The sequence below is a fragment of the Penaeus monodon genome, chromosome 9, assembly GCF_015228065.2.
Source record: "Penaeus monodon isolate SGIC_2016 chromosome 9, NSTDA_Pmon_1, whole genome shotgun sequence".
Classification (NCBI taxonomy): Eukaryota; Metazoa; Arthropoda; class Malacostraca; order Decapoda; family Penaeidae; genus Penaeus; species Penaeus monodon.
The window spans coordinates 33,757,982-33,780,589 of record NC_051394.1 but is presented as its reverse complement, the minus strand read 5'-3'; the positions used below and the strand labels follow the sequence as shown (position 1 = coordinate 33,780,589).

The following is a 22,608-nucleotide window of genomic DNA, read 5'->3' as shown; positions in this document are numbered from 1 at the left end:
AAGCTCTTGGCTTGGAAAAATGACTATTTCAGGAACAGAACAGCCAAAGTCAGATTACAAGGTCACCTATCACAGCACATGCCACTAGAAAATGGAACACCTCAGGATGGGGTCCTCAGTCCCGCCCTTTTCAACACCCTAATGTCCTGCATCCTCAACATGTACCTCCCAGTGGGGTGCAAGATCATCTATACAAACGATCTCACAATCATCTCCACTGGACCACACTACCTAAGTAAAGCCCAGCGCTGTCTGGACCTTGTATCTGAGGAATGTTGTAGATCAGGACTAAAGATCCCTGCAGCCAAATCCAAAGCCATGGCTCTGAGACAAAATGTTCAAGGCACAAGTCTGTGAATCCAGAGAATGGACTCAGAATGGGTCCAGGTCTTCCAATAACTAGGGGTAATGACAGACCTTTAAAAAGGAGGTTTTGTACTTGGTTGACCGAACCAAAGCAAGACTGTCTGCCATGAGAGCAATGACTAGGAGACACATAGGAGCTAGACATAAAGTACTAAGATCATTCTATGTCTATGCCATCCGTCCCATTGTGGACTATGCTTCTATCTCCCTGACTGCCGCAAAGCCAAGATTAAGAGAAAAATTGGAGACAGTTTAAAATGAAGTTGCCAGCATCATTGTGGGTGGACGAAGGCCCTCAACTTCCTCATGGAGGTAAACCTTCTTCCCCTGGAATCACGAATTGATCTAATGGCAGCTCGGTTCCTTTCAAGGGTCATCCAAGCTCTCAGGTACACAAACATGAGACAAAAAATACTCAGACGCCTAGAACAAGACCACAAACTGTTTAAAACAGCTCAAAGAACAACTACTTGCCAGGGGCGTGGACTCCCCCCACCTCGACTTTATTGAAGCCTCGCCGTGGGCACAAACCTTGATCGAGTTCTCTGTTATGAGCTTGTCAAGGAGCTAGTCTAGTTTAAAGGTAGAAGCAAAGAGGATTATTGCAGCCATCACACCTCCGGGTAGTAGAACCTACTTCACGAATGGATCAGTCGATCCCTTAAACCACACTGCAGGCGCTGGCTTTGCAGCAAGAGATGCCACAAAATCCATGAAGGTAACATACAACGCCCCCTCGCTACAGGCAGAGGCAATTTTGATCAATGGAGCCCAAGCCCATGCATCCCTGAGAGAAGTACACATGGTCATATACGCAGACTCCAGAACAGCCACTGACTGTCTACACCAAAGCTCACCCAAAGACAAGATCTACCTCCTCACCACTATCCTTACCACAGCACAGAGGATTCTTGCTCAAGGTAGAATAATAATCATAAACTGGGTCCCTAGCCACATAGGCATCAGAGGGAATAAGCTTGCTGACAGACTAGCTGATATTGGCAGGGGTATGCCCCAAATCTCATGATCATTAAACCAAGCCGAAAAATCTTAAGGCAGCAGTGTAATGCCACAGCTCGTGCCTTCCTCCTGCAGCTTCACAGAGAGAAAATGAGATCCTCCCCCTCGGCCAGATGGTACTCAGACGCCACAGGCTATGAGCCATTGGCACTCTGTGAAGCAATCAATAGAGGTACCGAATTCATTCTTCACAGAAACATACTAGGTTACCATTACGCATGGCAGATCATAGAAACAATTGACTATGCAGACAGGTGTTGCATGCACTGTGGCGAGCCGAACGCCACGTTGGTACATTACTTACAGAATTGAGAGCACACACAATTTCTGAGACAGGGTCCGCCCACAACAGCCGCCGGGCTGGTAAAGAGATTATGCCGCATGCTTACATCATGGCGGCAGGAGCGCCTGCTGGCAATCCCGCCACCACGGTAAGCATAGAGTGTCAGAGAATAAAATGAGACAGCCATAAATAGCTGACACAGGCCGGGCCATATGTATGAAGGCCCGGGCGAAGCCAGATCTTCGCAAATCTCAAACGAACTGTGGACTTGATGTACCCCAACCTAGGAAGTATGCTGAACTTCAGGTAGCAGGGTCGTACTGTTATTATAATATATATATATATATATATATATATATATATATATATATATATATATATATATCTATATATATATATATATATATATATATATATATATATATATATATATAGAGAGAGAGAGAGAGAGAGAGAGAGAGAGAGAGAGAGAGAGAGAGAGAGAGAGAGATCGTAAATTGGAACTGCGAGCGAAAAGATAACGAAGAGTTGTGTGACGACATGTTAGAACATTCTGATGTGATACACTACGATAATATTGATTATGGTGATGAGACAGACTGTTCTGCATGGCAAAGCAATTCGAGGAGTTGCAATTATAGTTTTAATGATCCTGTTTTCATCTTTGATTCCATGATATGGTTTCTACCCCTTTGCAGTGAACTGGAATTCCTTTACGAATTAACAGTTTCGGTTCCTCGGTCACAAAATTACTGTCTCTTGACATTTTGCTTTGACGCCATTCCATTCTTTTGGATAAAACGTCTGATAATATGATATACCTTATTAGAATAAACATATCCAAGTAAATGCACACACACACACACACACACACACACACACACACACACACACACACACACACACACACACACACACACACACACACACACACACACACACACACACACACACACACACACACATATCTACTGTATATAAGTTTGCTTATATGTGCGTGTGTGTGTTGTAAAAATTAAATTCCACCTGTCACTAAATATCAGTTTGAATTCCTAAATGCTATCATCGGGGTCTGTTAAAAATTTTGCACCGCCGTCACCAATGTCCGGTTCACTTTTTCATATACAGGATGGATATATATTCTTACTAAATCACTGTTGCCAATATGTCACGATCAATTTTTATACCTATTACGATAGTGTTTCTTCGGTATCGCCGCCGCCAACTCCCTGTGAAAAACCAGTTATGTCTTATTTAAATTTTATGTGAGTATAGTCTGTTTACTTAATTCTGATATCTTGAGCCCAGACACTTTTGAAACAAAGTCGACCCTTGATCACTGAGACTCTGAAGATCGTCGTTAATTTACAATTCTTCATATTTTCACAGATATGTTTGTGTATGTAAATTTCTCAACCTAAATGTATAATTTAATTATAGAATAATTTTCAGTTTCCAAACGTGTAAAAAAAAATCCTATAATATGTGTAAAAGTTTTAAAGAAAATCGGTATTGATTATAAAGGGATTATAAAGTGATAATAATCACGGACATGCAGATGTTCTCAGTCAACGAGATTGCTATGATCTCAAAATGCAATTGTGCCAACTGTACAAACTCGTTCTGTAAATATTTGTGAACTGACGATTTCTCTACTCCGTACGTAAGTAGTGTTTGTCCTTTCTAGTACTCTTATCAATTATTTGTAACCGACTTCGTTTTACATGAACCGTATTCATGTTGACAAATGTAAAAAAGGTATGAAGGAGAACCAACATCATCACAATGCAAGAAATGTATATATCTCTTGTATTGTTAAGATATTCATTTTCATTCATACTTTTTCTAAATTCATTTTACATATTGCAGAGTAAATAGACTGGGTACACGGCGTTTCGTTTACTTTCGTTTACAAGCGCTTGACGATCATCACAAGTTTATTATTTTCATATCTATTCGTTTTCTTTGACCAGCGTAGTTTTGAAATTTTATACTATCTTTTATATCGTTTCTGACCGAGGAAAATTGTAAAATATAATGGAATGGCAACATTATTCCATCTTTCACATATATAGTGTGTGGAAGTGTGTGTGAAACCTCGCTATCATTATTCATGCATGAGTAGAGAAGTAATGTCTATGGAGCTAGTGAGATCCTAGTTGCATACCCCTTTTGGTGGGTCTTGTGGCATGGTTGGTTTAGTACTGGCACTTCGGTTTCATACCCGGAGTGACTTAGGTTCGAGGCCTGGTCAGAGAGGTTGTTATATATATATATATATATATATATATATATATATATATATATATATATATATATATATACATATATATATATATATGTACATATACATATACATAAATATACATATATATACTAAATATATGTCGTATATATATGTGTGTGTGTGCGTGTGTGTGTGTGTGTACACAATTATTTATATAAATGTATGTATATATACTTATACATATATATGTTTATATGTATATATGCATATATACATATATGTATATACACATATATTTATATATGGATATGTCTAAATATATATATATATATATATATATATATATATATATATATATATATATATATATATATATATATATATATATATATATATATATATATATAATATATATAATATATATAATATATATATATGGCCGAGTGGTTAGAGCATCGGACTCAAGACTGTCATGACAGCAATTTGAGTTCGAGGGTTCGAGTCACCGGCCGGCGCGTTGTTCCCTTGGGCAAGGAACTTCACCTCGATTGCCTACCTGGCCACTGGGTGGGCAAGCCAGCCCATGTCAGTGACGGTCCCAGAACCGGGTAAATAGAGATGATGACTCGATAAAAACACCGGGCGGAAGGCAACGGCAAACCACCGCTCTGAATTGCCAAGAAAATCATGGAAATCCATAATCACCAACGTCCTTGTAGGACAGGGCACTTGTATGCCTTTACTATGACAGTGTGATATACTCCAGCCACTCAGAGCGCGATAGGGATTGATATTTTTATTAATTACGAAACGCAGCAACGTACGTTTCTTAATACAAATTTCTATTTTAAAGGTGTATAGAATGTTTCTGTGAATTTTAGCAGTACATTAAATACTTGTTCATTCGATACGGGTAAAATTTGAAGTCACTCATGACGATTGCTGGAACGACATAGGAATTTCCAACGTGTCCGAGTCATACGACGTGGTATTGACTTCGGTGGCTTGAATGCCTTTAAAATCATTCTGCACCTATGTGATATAACCGTAGAGGCTCAAAAATATCTAAGAAAATACTGTTTATCTTGATTTTTTATATATATAATTCAATCAATAAGACAAGTAAAATCAGTGGAATTGTCTAGTTGTCTGATTCGGATACGGGACTCCCTCGCGGTGAATACGTTAAATTGCAAAACCTCATGTGTAACTAAATTTTATTTTACTTATTTATTTATTCATTTATTATTTTTTTCACTGAATCTTATAAATACATTTGAATATTTCCACAGCCTTGCGAAGCGAAAAGTGGTGTGTGTGTAAACAATATAAAGTTCCGGAGAAGTCAAATACTTTTTCAATTTTATTTGTTTCCACAGTGTTTTGCTTGTAATCAAATATCATACCTGCATACTAAGTACTTTAGTTGATTTCTATTGATTTTTTTATGTGAAATATGGAAAAAAAAAATCAGCAACCCTGCCAATGTTTCTACATTACTGCCAAAAATTCGACTCCGCCCTCATTCCTAGGAATCGAGCTTAAATTAACGAATCTTATTATCTTTTTTATTATATTAAATTATCAATCACTGTTTTGCTGATACTACACTAGGTATGGCAGTAAGTAAGTTCTTAATTGTCAACATCTTAAACTTACAAATAAGATGATGGAGAACAACCAAAATCAGTTGAAAATGCGCGGGCACTTAGTGCTTCCCATCATACTTTTTCCTTCGTCTATCGACATGTTTTGAATATGTCACTTTCAATTTTAAAAAAGGATACATTAGTTTACGCCTTCATATTCAGTTATACGTACACAAGTAAACTGATTATGTAGAGCTTAATATATTTTTTGTAATATTTTCTAGACCATTCAAACACTTTCTGTAAACAAAACATGAATCTGTATTCGTCATGGAACACTTTTATAGGTCTGAATATGCCCAAGGCTAAAGCATGAAATGATACAATAAAAACATTAATTATTATTATTGCCTATGCATAACATTGAAATGTGTTAATGAAAACCGTAGGCATATGAAAGATAAATCTGAACCTCGCTCTTCTTATCCATGCTAAACATTTTGATCTTATAGCTTATATTCTATATTGTTATCCATGATATTAGAGTAGATTTTCAATAAAAAATATTTTGTAGCTAGAGCACGACGAACTAGGGAAATGTTCAAATGTTTTTTGCTTTTTTTTATTACCCGAGAGAAATATTTCATAGGATCATATTATGGTCATAGATGTAGAATATTTTATATATCACATTACATATCCTGATAACAAATGGAAATTGATAAGAAAACATGTATATGTATATTTTATATATATATACATATACACACACACACACACACACACACACACACACACACACACACACACACACACACATACACACACACAAACAAACACACACACACACACACACACACACACACACACAACACAAACACACACACACACACACACAAAACACACACACACACACACACACACATATATATATATATATATATATATATATATATATATATATATATATATATATATATATATACACATATATATGTGTGTGTGTGTGTGTGTGTGTGTGTGTGTGTTTGTGTGTGTGTGTGTAATTAATGGTTAATGATTAAAAGCAAAATAAATATGCTAGACATCGAAGATCATGTAGCACTATAGGAAGGTACAATAAAGGGTAGAGAAGGGCGGTTGATTTATAGTTAGTTGCTATGTCAGTTATCTAGATTAATATTGAAAAGGTTAAAGGTGGGTAAAGGAGTTGATGAGTGAATGGACTGAGGTAGGGTTAGGTAAAAGAGTTAGATCAAGTGAAGGATATGTATGTGTCTGAGGAAGGAGAACAGGTTGTCAAAGCAGATAGGTTGGAAGGTCGGTGAGGGGAGGATAGGTGGGAGAAAGCAGAGGTAGGACTGCATCAAAGCGAAAACAGAATGTGGACAGAACTACAGAATGTGTAGAACTGAAAGAGGGACATTACAAGGGAACATAGGGGTGGATCAGAATGTGACACCAGATAGGAGTGTGTTAGTCGGGTGTGGCCAATACGTAAGCGGGCGAGAGCCGTTTCCCAACGTCTATTCTGATGAAATGGAGGTGACCAGGAGGAGATTGATAGTTATACCGGAAGTAATTTATTAGTGTGGAGACTTGACCAGAAAGATTGCCATCGGTTATACAAGAAGATCTTGAAGTGGGGGTAATAATTCGTGGCTGGAATACGTGAAAAACGTTGTTGGTGTGATGTAAATATAGCGACATAGCGTGTTAGTGTCTGCCTGTTCATTGCCAGGGATTCCAACATGACTGGGCACTTAGCAAAATCTGATAGTTTTATGGTGTGTGGACAGGTAGAATAACCCGTTCTGGATCTTACAGACATTGACTTTATAAGAGTTAATGAGTTACGGGAGTCAGTAAAAATAGTGAAGGAGGAAGAAAGGAGTGAGTATATGTGTTTTAAGGCAAACAGGAGTAGGGACACTGGATTTAGGAGGGAGGGGGTATTTGAAAGTGCGAGTTGGGAAGGTTACTGTGAAATCAGCACCGGAGGTGAATTTAAAGCCATCCATGTAAATATTGAGGGACAGAATGGACAGAAAACGGAGAAGGTCGGAGATGGGGAAAAGGGGGATGGGAGAAAAGAGTAAGTAAACGTGGAGAAGAAACAAAGGTAGGAAGTAGGGGTCGTGGGATACTTAGTTTCGTGAGGGGAAGTTAGTGGAATCGAGCATAGCATCTGAGAGAAAGAAGGGTACGGCGTCGAGAGAGATGATGGCATGCCTGATTCAGTGAACAGGCTCTCAACTGGAGAGGAGCGGAAGGCGCTTAGGGTTAAGCTAAGACGGCAGTGGTGGATTGTATCAAGACGAGAAAGGAGGGAGGTTGAGGCAGAGGAGTAGATATGGCATCGATAAACGAGAATGGAGAGGATCAAGGTAACGTGAATATGGAGTAGAGTTTTGCGATCTGAGCCCCAGGATATATGGACAGAGTCTGTAAGATTCGGAGGCGGCGGCGAGCTTTTTCTTTAATGTAAAAAATATGGTCTCGCCAGGACAATTTGGAGTCAAAAATAACATCAAGGAATTTGCCAGCAGAAAGGTATTGGAGTGGAATGCCATATAAGAAAAGTGGAGGTTGGGGACACACGTGTGCAAGAGAAAATGATGGAGAAAGAAAGCCATGGTTAGTGACCCAGGAAGATACTGCTGGTATTGCAGATTGAAAGAACGGCAAAGTTTGTTATGGATGTGCCTGAGGCGAAGATGGTTAGATCAACATATAGTGATGATTGGGCTCCTAGTGTTAAAACTGAGACTTCATTAATGGTAAGAAGGAACACAGTGGTGCTGAGCGCACTGCCTTGTGGGAAGCCTTCGAACTGAGGAAATGATGATATGGAGGAGGCAATTTTGATTTGGAAAGTGCGTTTGGAGAGGAAGGACTATAAAGACACCCATGTTTCCACATATGCCCAGGAAGGACAATTTTTGGAGAATATGGTACTGCCATGTCGTATCATATGCTTTTTCTAGGTCAAAGGATATGGCTAATACAGATTCATGGTGTGCAAATGCAGATATAATATATGTCTCGAAATGAGCGAGGGGGTCAGCTGTACTTCTGGCACGGCTGAAACCAAGGAGAGAGAATATTGTAAGATTCAAGATACCACATTAAGCAGAAGTTAACCATTCGCTCTGGTAGTTTGCATAAACAGCTAGTTAGAACGATGGGGTGGTAATCTTGAGAGAGAGTACGCAGTTTATTGGGTTTCAAGGAAAGGATAGGAGCTTCTCGCCAATGAGAAGGAAAATTTCCTGGCTTTAAAAATTGTCAATAGGAAGGATAGAGAGGAAGATGGAAGGTGTCGGAGCATATGGTAGTGAATACCGTCAGGGCCTTTATGAGTGTTCCGGCATGACTGTAAGGCAGCATTGAATTCAGAGGAAGAAAAAGGAACATTATAGGTCTCAGAGAGGATAGGGTGAAGACGATGGGGGTGCATTCCCTAATGGTCTTAATAGAAGAGAAGTTTGGAGAAAAGTGAGACCCACTACTGACCTGGCTTATATAGTCACCTAGTTCATTAGCGACTTGGAGAGGATCAGAGATGAGAGTATCTGTGTTTGCCTGATAATTTATGGATCTGGCGCCAAACAAACAGCTATTTGTTTTACTGTTCCGGATTGTACGACGATGCTCTTTTAAAGGAAAATCAGGGCTAATAGTTGATTAGGGGTATCTCGTTTGTAGCGGTAACTGTTGCAGTCTGCACGTTTTAAGCAAAGTGATTTAGTGCAATCGGAATTCCATCATGGAACACATTTAGAGGGCTCGAGGTTCGTATAGGCAGCTCTACGGATTGACCTGATACCATATTAGCTTGACTGATTTATTTGCACTATGTAACTTACGAATATTACCCAGCAGTTCATTTTTAGTGGTTCCTAATGATCTGATAGCTTTAAGGGAATTTAATGAATTTGAAAAAACACTATACCATGGTTCGACGGTAGTGCAAAATCTAATGCTTTATTAATGGCAAAAAGTTCAGCAGAGAAAATCGATGTATAATTAGGCATCTGAATTTCAATTCACATTTAGTCGACCATACATCCGCTTTCACACATTCATCTGTCTTGGAGCCGTCGGTATATATATGAAAAAGGGAGATATTTAACAAGGATCTCTCTGAACCTCTGACGTACCTCCACCTCTGGCGGCATGTCGTTAGTTGAAGACCTCCATAATGGTGAAATTGGGAGTTTCCCCTGGCATTATATTTGATTGAACCTGGGCGTCAGTGTTAGAGAGATCTATACCAACTTTCTCGACGAGGTCGTGGAGTATCATGTGCTCATCCTCTGCTACAACGCTGTACTAGGCTCATATACAAATAGCTGTACACATGTAAAAGGGAAAAATCCTATTTGTGCAAAAATCATTTTATGCCTGCATCCATTTACGATGTTTGAAGATAGATATACCTGGTTTTGATTGGCTGATAATGGCCGAGCATAATAGAAGTCCTTTCCGTGGGGTCATCAAGTTTCGATATGTATGAAGTATCGATACTATTATTACCGAAGATTACTTTTAACTTTGTTATTTGACAAAAATTAACATATAGCGAGGTTTGTTATACTTGACATTTAAATCCATAATTATGATATTTATGCTTGTTTACTTTACAATCTTGCATTTATTTCTATTATCAATGCGCAATTACCATCATGTATACTTCTCGTTCGATATCATATGTGTGCTTTTACAGGTCTTAATATTTGGTACGCAGAGAGAGTTAAAGTGAAAGGGATGGAAAGGTTGGCAGAGAATGGTTAATGATTAATAGTTACAAAGCAAAATATGTGCTAGACATCAAAAGTCATATAGCACTAAAGAAAGGTGTAATATTGAAAAAGAGCAAAGAGCAGGGTTAGTTGATGATTGAATGTACTGTACGTCAGAAGTCGTTCAGGAAGGTAGGGATTATTAGATCAAAATTGTCAAAGGAAGATGTGTGGCATTCTGCAAGAATGTCCGTAGGGTAAGGTAGGGAGTTAGATAGCCTATGTTATACGTATAAGAATAGAGAAACTACCAAAGGACTGTTTGAGCCAAAACCGGTTAATTTCTTGGGAGGTGCAAGGGGATAAGCGCCAACAGGTAAACTTCGGATGCAGGTAATTAGAGCCAGATACACCTGTATGGAGTTTTGTTTGTTGCCATCTTGTATATGGCATTTGATAATGACATTCCGTATAGATATGAGTTAGTGAATGTCCAAAGAACACTTTTATACCAATATCAGAAAAATGAAAATCACAATGATTTATGAAGAAATATTTTGTGATTTTTATTCTTCAAAAATGTGAGTTTTGTGTACATTTATACGTGAAATATGCTTTCCATCGAGATTCCCTGGTAATATATCGTAGCTTATGTAGGGGTCTATATGTGTACTGAGTACGAAGCACTACTGTTAAAAAATAAAAGTATAACTAATGATAATATTTCGGTTTGGAATAGCTCTAGCAGTCCGCCGTTGGCTAATTTGTTTTGATTTGAAAATTGTCGTTTTCATTCAATACGATGGCCACCCCATGATTGGAAATTTGAACTTCGGAAAAGTAAGTGAAATATTGATTATTTTATGTTGAAGATTATAGTAACCAATGTTACCCACTTTAACATGAAAACTATATGGAATTTTGAAATTGGTCTTATCCATTCGCTTCGTAAGGAGTTCATACAGCTAACGCACCCTTTTCAAATGCCGGAACGCCAACTTTGTAATGGTTTTCTGTGCCCAATGGTCTTTTTCTTTTTTTTTATTTTTACAAATATTAATAAAGAAAACTATTTTATCTGGGTCAATTAATATTTTTTCTTTCTGTAAAAAAATGATCTTAGTTGATCTTATGTGTGTTTACGTACATATCAACCTTTTTGAAAATTAAAACCACCCAGTGACCAGCTCCAACCTCCCCTACCCCTTTTGTCTCGGAAAAATTCAATGGCCTTGGAAATTCCCGCCGCGAAATAATTTTACATTTGTGCTTCCATAATTCCCAAATTTGAACCGATATATTGCATTCAGGTTAGAATCATAATCATATAACAATTTTGTACTGATATTGCCATCCACAGTTCTCCATTTCTTCACAATTGGATTCCCCCCCCAAAAAAAAAAAAAAAAAAAGTATTTTCTGGTTTAAATTAGTTGTCTTTATGATTTAATGCATTTATTGCACATTTCAGACAAGAATCTGTACTTTCATAAAAAAAAAAAAAAAAATAGCTTTACAAATATGGTCCCTCTTGAAAACAATAGTTCTGATTTACTTGGTAATAATCTCATCTCAAAGCACACTTATATATATATATATATATATATATATATATATATATATATATATATATGTATATAATATATATATATATATATATGTATATATATATATAATGTGTCCAAATCTCAAGGTCATGTTTTATAAGCCGGCGGACGGTTGTAAATTTCAAGAGCCTCCATATCTTATTATTTCTTCTGTGAATGGTTTGGAATCCGCGAATCGTATTCATGCCCCGAAAAAAAAAAAAAAAAAAAAAAAAAAAAAAAAAAAAAAAAAAATATATATATATATATATATATATATATATATATATATATATATATATATATATATATATATATATATATATGCATGGCCAAATAATTGAAAATATAGTTCACTATGGCAGACACTATGGCAGTAATTCAAAATTCCGAGCATGACCTTCCCGTAGAGTTGAACAAAGCGAGGATTTTTTTTTTAGATAGTTCAGGGATGAATTCGACCAATGGGATGGTTCGGCGCAACGTCAAAAAAAAAAAAAAAAAAAAAAAAAAAAAAGTGGTGTCCCCTCATAAAAGGGGGATACCTTGTTTAAATTGTATGGTAGAAATCACAATTTTATACTCTCACATGCAAAATAAATCAACTATATATCTCCAACCTTTTTTTTCCTTTTTTTTTTTAATGATTAAATGAGTGGGGCAAATTAGGCTTCTTAAGGGCAATTAGATCACAGTTTCTAGGAGAACGTCGGAGGAAGAGAATCCAGGGAAGGGGGTTCTGTGACAAAGGGGCACATCCAAGGGAAACAGTAGAGATAATGGGGGAGGAGGAGGGGAATGGGATGTGTAGGAAGGGAGTGGGAGGAAGGGGTGTATGGGGAACATAATGTATGGGGATGATGGATGTCGGCAGTTACCTTGAGTATAGAAGAAATAGGAGTGAAAATATTGGAGAATAGATGAGGTGTTATCTTGGATCAGGATTAGATAATTTTGAATATCTTCGAGAGTTTCTACAGTGGAATCGATTAGGGAGGTCTGAGAAACAAAGGTTTTCTCATGGGGTGGAGGGAGGTTGTGAGGCCAAGTTTGAATCTGAGACTTGCCACTTCAGATTCAAACTTGTAGATAGGGCAGCCCCTATAACATGCGTTACGGGAGCCGCCACCATTGGCACACGTGGGTAACTGTGCAGTGCAGTTCGATCGATTATGACCAGGTTGGGCAGAGAGAGGGTATCGGGATCTTCGGGGTGGTGGTGTATCACTGTATTGATACTTACTCGTCCATGAGTCCGACGAGTAAGTCTTCTCCACAGTCTGACAGTTTGTTGGGGGGATGGAGACGGTTCTGGTGCAAGTATTGAGGAAGGAACGAGTTTGGACAGGAATGGGTTTGCCTGTGAAGTCAGGGTTGATAATGCTATGGCCGTCTTCTGTAAGCGTCCTTAACTCTTCATACCGTATTTAGTTTAATTATAAAACTAACCCTGTCCGTATCAAAGACAATATCCGCTGCCAGACGTGCGATAAAGACGCGACGATAATATTCAGTAAAACTTGTCATACTCGTTATTTAATCACCACCGTTATCTTGTAAACATGTTGGAGAGAAGAGAAATGTCGCGCGTAAAATTAGCTCTTTTGGGAGATTTCATGGATTTTTTTTTTTTTTTTTTCTGCAACTGATTTGAGGTAATGTATTCATGAAGTACGTTGTAGTGTAATAGGCCTAACTAAGGTAAGGGATCACATAAGTTTCATACACCATTTTCTTGAGAGTAATTACATACTTTGCACGTATTGCTGCACTGCTGAATAAGTTTAATAATTATAAGATATAATTATTGCACAGTTCATAATGATGGATATTCATAGACCCATGTATGCAGATACATGGATATGATATATAAATCTCACACACACACACACATGCACGCACGCACGCACGCACGCACGCACGCACACACACACACACACACACACACACACACACACACACACACACACACACACACACACACACACACACCTATATATCTATATCTATCTATATATATGCACATATATACAATATATATGTATGTATGTATGTATGTATGTATGCATATATATATATATATATATTATATATATATATATATATATATATATATATATATATATATATATATATATGTATATATATATATATATATATATATATATATATATATATATATATATATATATATATATATATATGCTGAGGTGTGTCTTGTCTTTTTGTTGGTAAAAAATCTGGAGTATTTTGAAACATTTCTGCGCAATGTTACTCTTCACACAACTGCTGCATGTATGGGGGTAGCGTTTGGAGCAAATGATACATTCATACCTGTAAACAGGCAAATTTAAAGTATAACTAAGTTATCTATTAAACACTAATGCCCCTACATATATAATATAAAGTACAGGACTAAGGATATCAGCTACAGATTCCCAGTACAGCATAAAATCTACTTGTACTTAGCAAATTGAATTACGACACTGCATAGATCATTATTTTTCTGACAGCTGATGTTCAGTTTTCATAAATTAGGAGGAATAGAGGTGATTGAGAGAAAAGTCTGTTTTCTTCATTAAAAGCACGTATATAAGTTGTCAGCAGTTGCTCATGCTGCAGTTTGATCTTCACATAATATTTATGAAGCACAAGTAGGCCTACTGGTAAGGGAAATGTTTATATAAAGAAATGTTCTAAACTTTCTTAATAACAAGGTTATATTAGTAGCAGTAAAATTGGTAACGAAACTGCGCTAAAAACTCGACCCCCCCCCCTTTTTTCACAATGACACGCAAGCTTTAAAATGACATTCACCAGTTAATATTCATTGCGCAGTTTTCTCGGACAGCTCTTCGTAGCGTTGAAGGTGTTCGGCGAGTAATGTCTTTTTCAGGGTACTGTTCGCGGGGTCCATAGTGAAGTTTACTTGCAAATGTTGCAGCTAAGTAAATAAAAGATGCTCAATATTTTTTTTCATTTTAATCATGGTTAATTTATGTTCGAAACGCCTCCTTTTGTGACTTTACCCATATTTTTTCTATTTTACTAACCTGGAAATACGAGCTCCTTGCCCGCAGTCTCTGAACGTTGAAGATTCTTTGTGGGTTCTTGATATTTTTTTACTCATTAGTGGAATTTATTTTCATTATTAGGATATTTGAACAATTATGTCAAGATATGATTTAATTTTCAGAATAAAAACTATTTATGGAAATTCTAAGACCTTTGATGCTGACAGTACATGCTTGGTGGGATTAACTGGTGAACGCTGTCAATACGCATGCGCATTGGAGATCTGGCTTAAATTTTAATACTGAATTAACTTTTATGGGGCGTACAAAAAACGCCTATAGCTTGGGATTCGGATGTAACAAGGCGGGAACTTTGCCTACTTATTTTTGGTAGCATTGCTGGTTATTTTTGGTAGCATTGCTGGAAGAGAAAAGTTGTCCGAGTAAGGGACTGTGGGAGGGATTATGAAAAAAAAAAAAAATCTATTTGGTTGGGCCAAACAGATATTAAAGATATTTGCTAAGTAGGGGGTAGTAGGACAGGGATGTATGGAAGAGGGAGTAATGTTGAGAGAGGTAGTGCTGCAGACTGGTGCACAATAAGGTTGTAAAGCAGTAATAAGGAAGGATGGGGTAGTTGATGAAGAAAGTTGTTGGGGCGGAAGAGACGACGTAATGGTAAATGGTTAATTAACAATTAGGATAAGATGTGTTAGATGTCAAAGGTTGTAGAACGCTGTAGGATAGAATGTTAATGGAAAGGGTGGGTGAGAGGGAGGAAGAGGGGGAAGGGGAACTTGAGGAGGAGGAGGATGTATATCGGCAGATCCTTTGAATGTAGAGCGAATAAGAGGATTAGAAGGTGGATGAGGAAGTGGATCATTTTATTGTGTCATATTTATGAACTTTTGGAAGTCATGAAGAGTTTCTGGAGGGGAGTTGGGTGAGGAGGTTTAAGAAACAAAGGTTTTCTTATGTGGAGGAGCAGAGGGAGGGATGTGGTAGAAGATGATGGAGTGGAACACTGTCTGGTGCGACAGGTAGAGTGACGAGGAGGAAAGGGAGGGGTAATCACTGGGGAAGTGGTAGAAATTTAAGTATCTGGATTGAGACTGGAATAGGAATTTGACTGGGAGATAGGCGTAGTTGAGGTACGTTGGTTCGGGGTAAAGGGAAGAGACACTTGGGGAGATACTGAGACTTCTTGAGATGGGAGGAGATCGGAGTGAATTACATTTTTCGTATAGGTAGAAACCTCATTGGCGTGCTTCATGTCTGGCCTCACGTACAGCGAGGCCTAGTTCGAATCTAAGAACTGCTTCTATAAGCTACATTATGTGAGCCACCACAATTGGCACATGTGTGTGATTGAGCAGAGCAATTTGAACAGTCATGACCAGGTTGGGGACATGAGGGCAGCGGGCTGTGGAGCGACATTGTTTAGCTGGGTGGCCAAAATGGCAACATTTCTGACACTGATGGGGAAGAGGTTGATATGGTTGGACAGGGCTGGAGACTCCACCAATACAAGTTCATGGGGGTGGTCATGTCTATGGAAGCTAATCTTGGCAATATTGGTGTAGAACTTACATTGGTCTCTGGGAGGAATAGTGTAGCACTGGCCTGCCACTGCATCATAGTCAACGAGGCATGTGAGCAAGTCATTTTTACAGACTGACCAGTCCTTGTTGTAGATAAGAAAGTCAGCTGGAAAGAAGGAAATAGTTTCGGTACAAATATTAAGCAAGGACTGAGGTTGGGCAGGAATAGGTTTACCAGTGAGGTCAGTCAAGGTTGATAGTGCATGAGCTTGGGCGTGAACATTCAGAATGACTGCGAAAGAATTGAGGAAGATGTGGTGGTATGGAGAGAGGAAGTACTGTTGAGAGTCGGCCTTTCGTCCTTTCAACATGGCTCTTACACCTTAGGAAGTGGATAGTTAAAGGGTTTGAGGAGAGAAGGAAACAAAAAAGGGAAGGTGAAAGGACCGTGCAAAATTAGTTGAGTCAAGGGCTGAGGCCCAAGGCAGGGGTGATCCCCAGCATTGCGTCCCGGTCTCTGTCTCTTGTGTTGTTCCCCCTTGGCAACAACAGACATGGGATGGGGGGGGATGGGATAATAGAGAAAATAATAAAGAAGTTGGTTTGAAGTTCAGCAAGTTAAAGATTGATATGAGATTTGAAATAGAGGAGAAAAGACTGAGGCAACTGTGAAAAGAAAGAAATCAAGATTATGATAATGCATATTTTGCATACTCACTGACTTAATAAAACTAGTGTTATAACATATGAATACCCTTCTTAACAAATCTCTGATCACTCGCCTGCCTGTCTACAGGTCTCTGTTGAGTTGAAGTTCCTGTAGAGTTTATCTGAGCCCTCTGTTCAGGGATTAAGATGTGGTACAATATTGTCCTATTTTTCAATTCGGAAACCAAGCTCCTAATATCATGCAGAGGATAGTTTTGCCTCACCTCACCTGAATAGCATAGATCTTAACAACAAAGCTTCAACCATGTTCAAATATATCATAAAAGACTTGCACAGCTTTTACCGTTTCATTGATGCAGCAGACTCTCCCGCTATCTCATTATGTCCTGAGAATAAGCAATTACTTTAAGGTTTAAGGTCCAAAAGAAAGACTGACTGAATATCTATGTTCAAACCAGTAATGTGCAGATATGAATGTCTGAACCTCAAAGTATTACTAACTTTTAAGATAAAAATAACTATAATAATTATATAAATGATTATCATATGGTAATAATAATAATAATACAAAACTAATAAAAAGAAAAATAATGCTAAAACTAAATGAAATTGAAAATAATAATAATAATAATAATAATAACAATAATAATAATCGCTTGGTGGTGGTGCAGGTGTGGTGGTGATGTAGTGATGGTGGAGGTGTAGTGGTAGTTGGTATTGGTACGGTGCAATGGTGATGGAACTGTACTGATGTAGTGGTTGTGGTGGTGTTGTGATTATAACAATAGTGACAATAATAAAGATAATGACAATGATAATAATAATAATGATGACAATGATGATAACAGTAATGGTAATAGTAGACTAACAGCAATAATAATAATAATATAATAATAATAATAATAATAATATAGTAATAATAACAATAATAATATTAATAATAACAATAATAATAATAATCATAACAGTAGTAGTAGTAGTAATAGTAGTAGTAATAGTAGTAATAGTAGTAGTAGTAGTAGTAGTAGTAGTAGTAGTAACAGTAGTAGTAGTAATAATAGTAATAGGAGGAGGAGTAACTAATAATAAAAGTAGTAGTAAAAATAGTAATAGGAGGAGGAGGAGCAGTAACAACAGTAACAACAATCACAACATTGATGATAAAAAAAAAATATATATATAAATAATAATAAAAGATATAATATTAATAATAACAACAACAATAATAATAATGATAATGATAATAATAATAATAACAAAACTATTTATGAGAAAATAATAATAATAATAATAATAATAATAATAGTATTAGTAGTAGTCATAAAGATCAGCCTGAACAGTTTGGTATAACATTATATCCAGTTCTATACATACAAACATTTTCTGATATAAAATATTCCACAATATAATTTGCATGTAATATTGACAGTTTGAAACCAGGTTGACCAACTTGCTTAAAAATTCACTTAATATTAACACAATAAAAAATCTTATTCTTGGATGTGCTATGATAATATTTTTTTATATTCCATTGAGACCCAGCTTCTGTATAAGAATGGCTCAGCTGCACTTCAGAATATGACAAGGGACAAAATCCACACAAGTATGCATGGAGTTTGGCTAAGTTTTAAGGCAACTTAAACACCAATATGGCATTTAAATCTTATTCTCTAATTAAATATATTGCTTGCAGACAAGATTTTATAAGACAGATGAGTCTATTACTTTGATATCATTTTACTTCGAGGATCTCTGCATTTAGTTTTAAAGTATACAATATACATTTTCCTGAAAGATGAAGCTGAATCAATCTTCATAAAAAGTGTGTTGCTACAGTACACTAATAGGCCACTTCGTGAGTCTGTTGGAAAGATGGTGACACATCATTTGCTTCCATTTATCTTTATTTATCAAATTATGTAACACAGATATTATAATAAGCAGCACAATACATATATAAAAGTTGAAAAGAGAACTACTGTTTTGAACCTCAAATGTATCAACTGAATTTAGAAGCAAATCACAAAGAAACCATGGGAATAACTTGACATCAAGAATTTTCCTAAAAAAACATAAACAAACATCTTGTCCAAAGCAGTTTCTGTTTGGTTCAGTTTGTTTCAACATACTTCAATATGAAATGTGAGGAGATGCTGAACATCAGGAATAGCAATACATGAGTTACAGAAAATTGAGGAGGATAAAGGGAGGGAGGGAGAGAGAGGGACGGGAGAAGAAGGAAGAGAAACTTGCAGAGAGATGGCGGTAAGTTGGGAACAAGACAGGGAGAGAGATGGAAAACATGAAAGTGAGAGAGAGCAATTAGGGTGCAGGAAAGAAGGAAAAAAAGGAAGAAAAAGAGGAGAATAAGAAAATGGAATGGAAAGAAGGTAGGGGGATGGAAACGTAGGACAGAAGAAGAATGGAAGGAAAGGAGGAGGACAAAAGGAAAGAGGGAACAAAGGGAGGGAAAAGGAGAACGTGGGTAGGAAAGAAGAATGAAAAAGGAATGAAGAAAATGAGGGAATAAAAGATGGAAGATGGAGGGAAATAAGGAGGCAGAAAGAGAGAAGGAAAGGAGGGGAAAAAAGGAAGGGACAAGGAATGTGGGAAGGGAGGGAGAGGAGAAGAAAGAAGGAAAATAAGGGAAAGGAGGGAGAAGGAACAGTAGGAACAGAGAGAAGAGGGGGAAGGAAAGAGTGAAAAAAGGGAGGGAAAAGAATAGAGCACAAGGAGGGAGGATGAACTAAAGAAGGATGGTAAGGATGATGAAGAAGAAGCAGGATGGAAAGTGGGATAGCACAGGATTAATAAATAATATTTCGAAAAATGAAGTCCGTGAATGAGACATCACAAAGATAGTAGTTTTTGAAACAGGTATCTTCTCAACAAGGCCCATTGAACAGAGAGGTGAACATGTACATTCAAAGCATCAGTGAGATACCAGCCTTGTGCCTTCTGAATAGGATGACTTAGAGTTTGGGAGGATGTGTTATAATTTGCAAATATATCATATAAAATTGATTAAAGTTCCATCAAAATTACTTCTCTTTACACACAATTGTTTTTTGGCATATGTGTCTGTGTACTTGTCTGATTGAGAGAACTATTATCTGTATGGTAGTGTTTTGTGAATGTGTTATTTCTATGGCAACACCTAAGAATTTGTACATGGCAAAAGACAAACAGACCCATTATATAAGACGTGAATATACATAACAAGCTCAAAATGCAGAAGCACAGCTCAGTAAAATGACAATACATATATCATTCATGATGCTACTGATCTGGTTACACTGACATGTCCACTTCCTTGTTCTTATTAATACAATTGTAGGTAATAACAATAATATAAAGAAGCTTGGTTTTAAACTTTTAAAAAGGTCCGGCTATCAATGAAAAAAAAAAATAACTTCATGAAACTTTCTTTTTTCTGTTTAGGAATAGAAAATCAGCAAAACAAAAATATCTATACTATTTTTAAGTATTTCACAAATCTAAAGTCCTGTTTGACTGCAGAATCATATATTTTTTGTAGTCATAAGAAAATACATTACTCATGCATTTAGTAAAACCTGTCTAGAGAATAACAGTGTTTTGTAATTTTGAAGCCTCATTGTTTTGCACAGTCTGGGGCACTAACATTAGTCCTATCTTCTAAGTAAAATACCCACTGTATGCAATTGGACTGGTGTGTTGAGGGTTGGAATGATTGAGTCTTCTCCATATTTTTCAATTCAAGGTAAGTATATCTTGTATGTCTTGATGATTCTAACACAAAGCAAATTATTAGAACAATAATAATTGGAGGGCTATTTCCCTGGGTTCTTTTAAAAACACAAAAGGATAATAAAAGACAATTTCCATCCAGATAAAGGGGGCAGGGGACTTTACTGGTTCACTTGGGACATCACAGATGAGTGCATATAAACACTGTGGTAATGTGGACATAAAAGAACACCAGAATCACTAGCATCAACCATTCTCACTTCTTCTTGAGCCCACCAGTGTTAAACTTGAAGAATATGATGTCACCGTCCTCGACTACATAGGTGCGTCCTCTTTGGTGGTACTTGCCAGCAGCCTGGGAAAGAATCAAGAGATCAGTGGTACCTATACACTGGCTGAAAAGTATTTTTAATCTCTACCATTCACAACTTACAATAACTTTCACAAAAAGAAATCTTTGATCTTAACATGACTAAAGGCCATTTTTTTTTAAGAAAATTATATTCTTTACATAACAAGCTATATAATAGAAATATAATAAACTAATAAAAAATAAATAAATAATCTTAGGTAATACTCAGACAGCATTTCTTCGTATTAATTAGTTTGCAATCAATGTTAAAACATGTTTTTTTTCTAATAAAAGAAATAAATTGTGACCAATATTTATTATTCTAAACTTAACTATACTAAGTACAATATACAATACACACTCCTGCACAATCTCTCTCTCTCTCTCTCTCTTCCATCTCTCTCTCTCTCTCTCTCTCTCTCTCTCTCTCTCTCTCTCTCTCCCATCTCTCTCTCTCTCTCTCCTGCCATCTCTCTATCTCTCTCTTGCCATCTCTCTCTCTCTCTCTCTCTCTCTCTCTCTCTCCTCTCTCTCTCTCTCTCTCTCCTCTCCCTTCTCTCTCTCTCTCTCTCTGTCTCTCTCTCTCCCATCTCTCTGTCTCTCTCTCTCCATCTCTCTGTCTCTCTCTCTCCATCTCTCTGTCTCTCTCTCTCTCTCTCTCTCTCCCCCATCTCTCTGTCTCTCTCTCTCTCCCCATCTCTCTGCTCCCCCCTTATCTGTCTCTGCCCCCCCCCCTCTCTCTCTCTGCCTCTTTCTTTCTTTTCTCTGTCCCTCTCTCTCTCTCCTCTCTCTCTCTCTCTCTCTCTCTCTCTCTCTCTCTCTCTCTCTCTCTCTCTCTCTCTCTCTCTCTCTCCCATCTCTGTCTGTCTGTCTGTCTCTGTCTCCCTCTCTCTCAAATGAATCAATAATATGTAACACTAAAATATAATTCTTAGAACGAATAACAAATAAATGATGTATGCTAATTTTGTTTTTCGTACCATTTTAGAAAAAAGGCTAAATTTACTGGTGTCTAACTTCGTTCAACGGTTACGTTTATTACAATTAAAGTATTAAAGAAGCATGTGCATCAAAATGTGGCTTTATAACAACTAAATTGCTATTGATAATGATAACAGTTACTACTGGCAATCAAAGAGAAACCATAATGGTAAAAAGTATTAATTTCATGATCATTCATTTAACTCATTCATTTCATTTCTAAACAAGAAAATGTGAATATATATTCAAATACTTATATTTGAACTAAAGGGAAAAACTGTAACACTATAAATATGCAATCAAAGTGATCACAATAAGAATAGTGCTAGTGGTATTCAACAGTATACATTACCTTAGCTCCTGCCTCAGAACCTTCTTCCTTGAAATCTTCAAACTTCATCACTTCAGCCATGACAAAGCCTCGCTCGAAGTCAGTGTGGATTTTGCCAGCAGCTTGGGGAGCCTTGGTTCCTTTCTGTTTGTTGGTAGGAAGTTTTTGATACAAA

At 37.1% G+C, this 22,608-nt stretch overlaps 1 protein-coding gene across 1 annotated transcript in view; it reads right to left on the bottom strand.

Moving 5' to 3' along the window:
* Nucleotides 1-20,900: 20,900 nt before the first annotated feature.
* Nucleotides 20,901-22,608, bottom strand: part of LOC119577089 (obg-like ATPase 1) — a gene marked incomplete in the record, with an annotated part of 79,287 nt that continues 77,579 nt past the window's right edge. Inside the window, 2 exon segments of the mRNA XM_037924772.1 lie at nucleotides 20,901-21,124; nucleotides 22,455-22,577. Of these exon segments, the coding sequence (XP_037780700.1) occupies nucleotides 21,026-21,124; nucleotides 22,455-22,577 (222 nt within the window).